The 10,494-nt window shown below is 39.7% G+C and overlaps 1 protein-coding gene across 1 annotated transcript in view; it reads right to left on the reverse strand.

The window, feature by feature from the left end:
- The window catches only part of STAU1 (staufen double-stranded RNA binding protein 1), a 19,886-nt gene extending 15,929 nt beyond the window's left edge, over window positions 1-3,957 (reverse strand). The window contains exons 1-3 of the mRNA XM_010138210.1: window positions 3,844-3,957; window positions 1,688-1,844; window positions 1-85 (exon numbers count right to left, since the gene is read on the reverse strand). The exon at window positions 1-85 is cut by the window's left edge and continues 2 nt beyond it. Coding sequence (XP_010136512.1) covers window positions 1-85; window positions 1,688-1,844; window positions 3,844-3,957 — 356 coding nt within the window. The remainder of the gene's footprint in view (window positions 86-1,687; window positions 1,845-3,843) is intronic.
- Between the last annotated feature and the right edge of the window lie 6,537 nt (window positions 3,958-10,494).

Here is a 10,494-nt window from a genome sequence, read left to right on the forward strand (position 1 = left end):
GTGTAGGGATCAATAGGTTTGTACAGAGGTTTCTTTCCCAGTTTCATGCAAAGTGCATTTAACTCCACCGTGGGCGTTACGCTGTCTAAAGGAAAAGGAATATAAAGAGAGTTGTCCAACTGCCACGAGGAACTGAAACAATCTAAACTCTTACGCTGTCTCGAAGCAGGGAAAAATGAGCTCAAGTTTTGCCATATGCAGTATCCGAAATGAATTCTGAACAGAAATGCTAACGAACACAAAGAACATCAGTCTATAACGCACTAGCAGCCTGGGACAGTTGTGACAAACCCTGTCATGAAAAAGTGCATCTGCTAAAGGGTTTCTTTAATTTGTTTTTTTTTGTTTTGTTTTTAAATTTTGCTTTAAACTCGCGAAGCTGCCAATCTGTTTTTACAGTGCATGTAATAATATGGTCTGCAGAACAGAAATTTCTCTTCCCCCAAAAATACTTGTAAATTAAATTAACAGACATGCTGCATACCTCGTGTGTCTGTTGTTTACTGAGAATGATCAAACGTTTCTCTTTGTACTCAATGACCTAAGAAGGGGTTTTGACTCTCACTTTCAAACTGCGACTGGCCTTTTCCAAAGGACGGTATATTGCAGATAGCGCGTGGATGAAGAAGTGACTCCCTGACTATCCTCATTTGAGGAAGAACAGTCACGTAAATGGCCATTTTTTCTACCACAGGCCTCACTGGCTCAAAAATCGGTGCGTACGCTAGTTCAACAGGGTCTTAAGGCAATTGCCAATAGAAAGTGAAATGATGGAACAGGTTCACAGACAAAAGTAGTTGCTAGCTTCTGATGACTGTCCAGAAAGACAGAAATTCTACAGAAAGAATTTAGGTGATCCCGCAATACAAGTGGCACAGAAGGTAAGTTTTATGCTTTGCTGAACACACTAATGCTATCCCAATAGCTTCGAATTCAAGAGACTAAAAACACAAAGCAATCACACGTGCAACTGAGGTGTGAACCTAGTTCATACCTGATTTTACATTTTAAACACTTCTTAAAAGCAATCTTAGTAACGCAAGAAGTTCCCTAAACATACCAAACTACAACTGAAATGTTTTCATACACATCAACATCTATTTCTCTTTAAAGAAGTACAAACAACGCAAATTCCAAAGTCCTGATCCAACCTCTCACCACAAATTTAACAGTTTTGGGTTTGTTTTGTTCTGTTTGGTATTTTGTTTTGGTTTGGGGTTTTTTTTAATGAAACATTTCTAAAGAAATCTTTACTGTCAAGCTTTTGAATTATCCTGTCAGAATTACCAAGCAAAAGATTACTCTTTGCTGCGATCAACTGGGGTTTTGGTTTTTTGGTTTGGATTTTTTTTTTTTTACTTAGTTTTCTTTTTTTCAAGATTAGGTTAAACATCTTTTCCAAGATTTCACCAAGTATTATAATACAAAACAGTAGGTTAACCAGTGGGTTCTTCAAGCCTGAATGACTTGATGGAAAAACACTCTACTTTTAACTTGTTAACGTGATGATTTTTACCACATCATCTACAACAATCAAGACGGTGTTCTCACAAAACCTGACAACTGCCATTGTTAAATATGCAGAATCGCTGGTTTTATTCACCCTTATGCAACTATAAAACACATGCCAAAACCAGAAAGGTACTGACTATATTTTTTTTTTAAATCAGCTTGTTGTGGCATATACCTGGATTCTTGCCTTCACTACGGGATGGACGAGCCGTAGGCTTAGGGAATTTTGTCCCTTCCAAAGCTTTGGCAGCTGCCGCATGTTGCGCTTTTTTAATGCTAGTTCCTTCAGCTTCCCAGTGCTGGTCCCCAAGAGTCAGTTGCACTGTAAACACCTCGAGAACAGAAAACATGAGGTTTATCACAAGCTGCTTCAGAATTCACATGATTTATTAGACCCTCTTACACAAAACAATGGGTCTTTTAGTGATGCAGAAATTGAGAATATGGTAATCAAAGCTTTCCTCACCTACCATTGTCATCTCCAGTTTTTAAACACTTTGGACAGCGGTAAGATTTCCCTGATTACTGGACTAAGAATTGCGCAATGACTGTAGCTAGCGGCTACTTGCATACAGCATGAGGTCGACCAGGCTAAAAACCAGAAGACACAACATGTACAGAGGCAGCAGCTCCACGGAGAGCTGGTGTGCCAACGTTACTCTGAACAGCAGCCTTGAAATTCAGACTTAGTTATCCCATATAACTCAATTCTTGGATTAATACTGTGAGGTTTTTTAAAAATGTTTTTCAGCAGTTTGAAGAAAGATAATCTCACATTGCACCACGAAAGCTTCTACATGCCCACAGGTGAGCACAAGCCTACTTCATTATAGAGCAAAGCTCTGTGGCACTTCTTTTTAAGTATGTGAAATAAGAAGGCTATATATTGTCCTAAATTTTCACAAATTAATCACACAACAGCAAGCCAAGGTCTCCCTGGTAATTAAATGAAGTTTAATTTCAATCAGAATGAAAACACAAGCGAGCAGATGCTCTGAATGTTATTCCAATACTTCTTGTAAATGCAAATCTCTGCACATTGAAGCTGACATCACACGTATCTTGGATGAAAGATTTTAGTTCTTAATAATATTCAGTTCCAAGGCAATTCCTCTAACATACAACAAGCACTGTTCCGGGAAACACCTTAAGGAGATTATGTCAGATTAAATAGACACATCCCAGGCTGATTTTCCTTGTATGCCTTGACCTCAGTTCTCATACAACAGAGATCTTCAATGAGGATTAAAAAGTTTAGTAATGCTAAAACTCCCTTCTTCAGTGTTCTTTGAAGTAACACAAACTGCTTGTGCATTTGCCGTATTCCTCAAAAGTGAGCTCTCTGCATATGAACAGGACGCCAAAGGAATTGTACAGTACCGAGATTTTGCCATGGTGCTAAAGACACGCCATGACGTGCTGGCCTACCCTAGGCACTCTTCTGTTCCCACCAGGAAGAACCACAGACGCTATGGCTGAAGTCACTGCTCCAGAACAGATGGATGTTCCGTGCTCTGAAGTCATACTGTACTTCAGGCATTAAAGAACACATCCCCACATCCTTGTTTGCCAAATACTGGGCAATTAGGACAGAAAGGTTCGGTTTATTTACAACTAAAGCAGAGCAACAACAAAGCAACATTCCGTTGAATGTGTACAAGAGAAAACAACTGTAATTTTATGTAGTGAAACTTATTCTGGGCACATAGGCAAATATAGATTTGTACCTTGCCAATGACAGACACAAAAGCACCTCGACTCCTAATGCAGCACTTTTCCTAAAGAAACATAATGCCATAAATCTTCCTGCACCTCACAGGATAATTTGGACTAAGAAACTATTCAAATCTTTTAAAATTGGTGGGATTAATCTCAAAATATTAAAATGCAGCACAGGAAGAAGACAAAATTTGTAGAACAGGCAAGATGTAGAACAAAAGCTTAATATCGTACTAGAAAGTGACTGTATAAAGATCGTCCATATCTAATGCAAAAATTTTTAGTAAAGAGTGCAAGGGACAAAGCTGCCTTATTAAATGAAAGTCAAAGCCAAGCACCTCATAACAGAGCTAATAAATAATAAGCATAAACAACTCTTCAAAACAGCGAAGTAGTTTTAGCTAACAGGGAAGTTCAACCTTTATGTGCCTTGGGAAACCAACTTTTTAGTGTGCGTACAGCAGCTTCACACTTCCCTACTGCCGGTGCTTCGGTGAGCTCACCATTCCTCTCTGTTATTCTGTATTACCCTGTACCAAAAGCATACACTTTGCTTTTCCACTTACGAAAGAGCACGAACAACAGCACTAAGAAACTTAAATGAAAATTTACCTTAGAATGAGCTGGACCTTGCTCACTCAAAAGCTTATACTCGGGCTGAATCTTGTTGAAGCGGGCTAACTCATTCACCAGACACATTGGGGTTTTCTCTTTGGGGTTTGCCATGTTTGAAGGAGCTGAAAGGATTATTTCAAACAACACAGTTCGTATATTTAAACAAGCTACTTGTAGAAAAGCTGGATAGCAACATTTTAAAAATTCATGTTACACAATTTTCAATATTTTTTACTATTACAAACATTTCAATTAATTATTAGAACTTTGTGGGAAAGCATGTTTCCATCTGTCTCAAACAGATTTCATTCAACAGGGAGAAAGCATTACAAGCTACTACAGTTGGATAAATATTACTTTTGAAGTATCGGTAGGTGCACGACATCAGGAATATATCATGTCAAACTACAGACGCTAAGAATACAGACGGTATTAACAGATACTCAATCTCACCTGCGGCTGCATTGGTGGATGTAACGGATGCAGAGGGTAAAGCAGAGTTCTGGATAGGTCTACCTGCATTTTCAGAGGGCAGAGAACTAGAAGTAGAAGGAATACTCAAAGGCTGTGAAAGAGATGGGGTTTTGTTCAGTATCTGGCTCCCTGCAAGGGCAGCAGAAGGATTCTGAATTTGAACTTGAGACATGTTCACTTCCAACCAGAGCAAGTTACTGTAGGTAAACAGCTTTGAATGCAGGCAAATTCAGTGTGATGAAGCCAAATTGCTGACCTAAAATGTAAAGATGAAAAAAAAAAAAAATACTAAATATTTAGTATTCTATAACTAACAATCTACTGAAATTATTTCTCCAGCAGAAAAAAAAGGGAAAAGGGGAAAAAAACATTCAATTGGCATCCGTTGTTTCCCTTCTGTATGCAGTAAGTCACTTATGCTTCCGGTTTGTTAAATACGCTGTTAAGCATGTTTTCATTTATATGCCCTGTCATTTAAGTTTCACATTTCTCTCATTTATAAAAGAGAAGCAGTACAGAAGCTTTATTTATGCTTGTTCATTTAAGATAACTATCCATCTGTTTTCCTCATCACTGAATCCACTTACAAAACAAATGCAGTTCATTAAACTGGTAGCCACTGCTTGTACAGTAAACAAAGAGCAACTTCACGGACAGACTACATTTCATGCGTCCTACCACTTGAAGTTAAAGTGTGTAACATGGAAGGCAAGCAATAAATGCAGTCCTCACAAAGCAACTATTTAGAGCACGCACCCTTTATTATAATCACAGCCTCTTCCCCCAGGGGACCCAGGAGAATGCCTAGCGAGGAAGGAGGGGAACCCAACCGGTGTCCGGCAGAAAATGCCGGAGTAGCTACGACTGGGAAAAGGGAAGGTGTAAGAGTTCATAAAGTTTATGAGCTACACGGGTTTTGAAGGTTACTCCTGTGTAAGTCAGAACGTGTCTCAGTCACAATTCAAGCACTCAGTTATTTGGCCTTGCAACGCTGTAAGCAAGTATTGAAAGTGCTCATAGGCGTCTGTGTTAATTTAAGAAAACCATCCCCAAGCGATGAACTTGCACCAGTCAACGTGAAGTATTGTGATCGGGCTTTCCTCCACCTACGAGTTCGTATTAGATTTCTCTTACACGTGGATGCAACAGTATCTTCATGCTCAGACAGTTAAACCTAAATATACAGGAACAGGTTGGCAGTTTGAAGGCTATCACTGCTGCCAGAGCTCAGCTGCCCGTATCCACTTACGATCCACATATCAATTTATTTATTAAAAATAAATTTTACAGCCAAGTAAATACATTTTATGCACAAAGGCACATGCACATATATGCCGGTCACTTGAAGATTTTATTAGGGCAGCAAACAAAGGTGTATTCTTTCGTAATTTAAAGATGAAGAGAAATCACAGCTCCAGATACCACGAGGGAGCTATTTAGTAGCAACACAACTCCACTAGTGCTCCGTAAGCTTCAAATTCTGAACCTGTGAATGGACTTCCAAATGTAAGAGGAGCAGCAATGAGTCAGAGCGAAGTTTTTAGCTAGTTACTGACAACACAAACCTAAGAGGAGAACCTAGGTTAATACATGCATGAATACAAAGATTTATTTATTTATTGAATAAGAGGAAAGAAGTTGCTGGGAAACAACAGATGCACCAACAAACCTACCATCTGGATTATTTTTAATTCGAAAAATCGTCATAAACACGTTAGGCTTATTGTACCGGTTGGATAACTTTGTTTTTTACTAGAGAGTGAAATTAGTTCAGATCTCATTAGTTCAGAAGACCCATATCTAGAATATACTTAAAATCCCATATTTGACTACTCAACTTGCAGAAGTTACACAGTGGGTGCACTGGAACTGAAAATGCTCTTAGGGAGTCTTGGGAACTCCAAGAAGTTGCTAAGACAAAGATGAAAAGTATGTAGAATAAGACTTCAGGGTAATAATTCTATAATCAGAAAGTTTCATTCCCAGGAGCATCACTAGAAACATTGAAAATTTTCAAACATAATACAATAATAATAATTGCCTGGAAGACTCGGAAGTCTTGCAGTGTAAGAAAAAAAGCTAATTCTCCTTTCCTGCTGAAGTGCAATGCCCTTCAGGGTAACGAAGTTAAACAGTGTCTAACCCACACATTTTGAGAAGATGACACCTAGATTTTATTTTGAAATCAGTAACATCAGGATCTTTCTGATCATGCCGGAAAGGAAGGCTGAAATTCTTTTCAGAAAACTCTGCCTACAGGTACTTTGCTCTAAACGCAAGCACTACCCTTCCACTTATTTGCCATGAGCCGGTTTTAGGGAACATGGAATTCCAGCTCCGAAACACAAACGTTACAGTGGTTTTCTAGTCACACAGTGAGAGAACCGTATACCAATCCCTAGTAATTTTTTTTTCCCATGAAGGGAAGTTCCCGACAAGGATATTATTAGTTCACTTTCTATATTTATGGCAGAGTACTACAGGACCTCACCACGGCGCAGCTCCCTAACCCAGCTCCCTCCCCATCAGGAGTTACAACCATCTGTGCTCAGCCTGAAAAAGCTTTTCTTCAAACACCTCCAGTTAGAGTAATATTCAGGACAGACAATTCAGCCGTTATTCACAGAAACCTGTGGAGGCTTGAAGTCACATCCCAGAGCTTTAAACAGTAAGTTTTTTTGGAAACCGATCCAGTTCCAAACAGACTTCAGATGTGCACAGGTGACAAGCAGACCAAAAAACTGCTGCAGACACGTCCACAGCTTGTAACCTGCTAATCCTCAGCATGGAGACCAAGTCCCAAACTCCTCAGCAGTCTGGCTGCTCAGTCACCTCTACTCGCACTAGTAAGGACCTAGGGAAGCGTCTGCAGCACCAGCCGTGGAATTCACCACCTGCCCTCCCCCAGCTTTTCAACTGGGAGAGTTCAGCCCTCGTGTACCTTCTGGGAATCCAAAAGACTTCCAACCTCACAAGAAACCAAGTATGGAGAGTTTAAGCACAGCTCACTTAATGCTTCTGTGAGACGGTAACAATCCTAGTGCCCTTCTCTGCAGTTCCCAGGAGCCGCGAGCTGATGACCAAAATCCACCACCTGCCCTCCCCCAGCTTTTCAACTGGGAGAGTTCAGCCCTCGTGTACCTTCTGGGAATCCAAAAGACTTCCAACCTCACAAGAAACCAAGTATGGAGAGTTTAAGCACAGCTCACTTAATGCTTCTGTGAGACGGTAACAATCCTAGTGCCCTTCTCTGCAGTTCCCAGGAGCCGCGAGCTGATGACCAAAATCACCACACCAATCCCTGGCCCCTGCGCCCTTTTCCACGGCTGTTTCTAAGGGTGGAGGAAGGACAAGCTGTAATGCCTGACCAAAAAGAGTTTTAAGGAATCAATAAGCTATATCTTCACTGGAAAGAGGAATCCGAAGCCTGTAGATGACACCACTGTTCAAGGCGAGTACCTGGCTATGTCAGTCTTTTGCCACAGCTGAACAGAAAATCATTATTGAGGAGAGATCTGAACTGCAATGAAAATAAAACTTTTCCAATGACTGCATCATTTTTAACGTATGTGACTATAATGCTTGACTCTAAATACATTGCTACATCATTTCTACATAAATTGCTATGTCATCATCATGTTTCTCTCTCCATGAATACACCAGTCTCACATGTTTTTGCATTCGGATCAGACGTTGCAATCTATACCCTGTAAGTTAACACCAATTCAGAACTATTTCAGACTTCACTGGATTGAATTCAGGCAGAGCCAAAGCAAAGCAGCATTAAAAACACCTTGTGACTTACTGGAATTCCACTATACAAATTTCTGACAATTTTAGGCACTAAGTAGTAACTTACAAAATTACACCTTGCAAGTTTACATATACAAATATATATTATGTTTTTGTTTAAAAACAAAACAAAGAGTGGTCTGACAAAACAAACTAGGATTTGGTTTGTGTTTTCTCAGCTACCTGTCAAATGCACGATATTGTAGTTGATTTGTGTGAAGTATTTCACTAGGCTATAAGGACTCACCGGTCATCATTGTACATTTAATTGTAGGTCATTTGGGGGTTGCAAAAGGATTTACAGTGCTTTTACAAAATAATATGCCCTCTACCCTATAACAGGCTTACGAAATCCTAACTACCCAAGAAAAAGCATCATACTCTAGAAAGCTGAGACTAACGACTTACAAAGGCTGTTCCAGTGGATAGAGAAACAAAGACATGCCACAATTTCAGGTGATTTTTCCATGTAGTTGGGGTTAGCTAGTTCAAACTTCTCAAGATAAATACTAGGACAAATAACTGACCCCTCTACAATATTCGAGGCATTGCTAGAACTTAAACCCACTAACAAACATCAAAAGACAGATAATGAGCAAATATTTCCTCACGGGATCTTAGCCAGCAGCTAATGGCAGAACTTGCTCCTCTCCCACCCTTCTACGCTTACTTTTTGCTAACCCAGACATTAATATCTTAAATTTTACCGAGACAGTGTTGCACTAGAGTATTATCCTCATGATGGCAACAAGCTGCCATCAAACAACTCAATGACCTATGGATAATAATAAACATCGAAAGATGGATTTTCAGATGACAGTGCACTGTTCCCCATCCAGTTTTTAGATTTTTATTTTCTTTTGGCGCAACAATGCCTGGAATATTCCTAGACATTTTGGATACATTAAAATGCAAAATTCAGAAGTCACTAAGGTATCCAAAAAGCAAGCAAAGAAACGCACAAAGATGTGAACATAGGCCCAGTCCACTCAGCCAAAAATAAATTAGAATCTTCCTGTATAAAAGAATGTAGCATTTTCAGATAAAAGTTCTCTTGGGGCTTTTTTGTGTTCTAATTCTCAAAAGTGTTGCAGATAGAAGCCAGAGGATCAAACAAAAAACAGACACTTCCTCCGGATAATCATGTTTTACCACAGCTTGTGGTTTCTTTAATATGAAGCAAATAAAAGGTAAGAAACTTTAATGTTTTAAGTAAGTTTCCTGTACCTTTAGGAGATCCAGAGAGTGAAGATTTGGATTTAGTTCTGAATAGGATATTTATGATGGAGAATGCCTGAAAGGAAAAACAAAGAGTTAGCAATTTGCTTCTTGAAGTGTCTCACCCCTACATTGAGTTCGCCTCCTCCGTTTGGATGACAAGAATTTGCACGACCATTAAATTCTCACTGACAGACTGCTCCATGGAGCCGTGTCTGTCCAAGCAGAAATTCCAACCTGATCCTTGCTCCTTCCCCAAACCCAAGTGATTTTTCTTACACAAACAGTGGAATCTCACAACAGTGCTCTTGGCAGGATTGTAGGAGTCCCTTGCAAATTTCCTTTCTGTAGTAAGGCTTCCAGTTCTGCAGAAGTTAACCGTCTTCCTAACAGCCCGAGAGATCAGCTACTGAAATTAGACCCAGACTTAATTCACAAAGCCAAACCAAAAGCAAGCCACTAACCCAGGAAAATCTGGCAGCTATTAACTGCAAAAATCTGATACAAATTCTACCTTTTGGCTACATTTCCAGTCTAACGATTTCACTCATAAACAGGCATGTAAAAAACTCAATCTAGCTAACACACCTTTTTAGAATAAAATTGTTTCAGTACTCAATATGAAACCTGTCACTGCACGGACTGCTCTAAAAGGAAATCCAAACATATTTTATTCTACTTACACATATAGCACAAAGTGTTTAATCCTCCTTTTCCATGACTAAAGCCAACTGCATGCAGATGCTGGCAACATTACTACCTGCAACAAAATGGGTAAGACCTCAATCCTGATTAAGGTTAGAAGAGGACAGAGATAAACGAGCTCTTGAATTCACTTCAGACTGCAAATCTGAAACCCTACAATGAGTCTCGGAACTGTAACCAGTTATCTTGGCGGAGTCCTGCAGGATGGATGAGGATACAGTGCCTGAAAAAGGCAGACATCACAACTGTAGAGCAAAGAAGGGAGTCAAGAGGATTACAGTCCTATCAGTTCAAGATTTCTTCTGAAAGTTTTTCTGGAAGCTTTAATCAAGCTCCTGGAAAAGAAGGAAATGGATAATAATCCCAGGTGGGATCAAGACCAAGTTGCGTAAAGACAACTGCATTTTCTCCAGCCATCTCAGGTCTACCCAGGCTCAACACCAATCACTTGATCTCAGC

The sequence above is a fragment of the Buceros rhinoceros genome, unplaced genomic scaffold (assembly GCF_000710305.1).
Source record: "Buceros rhinoceros silvestris isolate BGI_N320 unplaced genomic scaffold, ASM71030v1 scaffold31426, whole genome shotgun sequence".
In the NCBI taxonomy this organism is placed as follows: Eukaryota; Metazoa; Chordata; class Aves; order Bucerotiformes; family Bucerotidae; genus Buceros; species Buceros rhinoceros.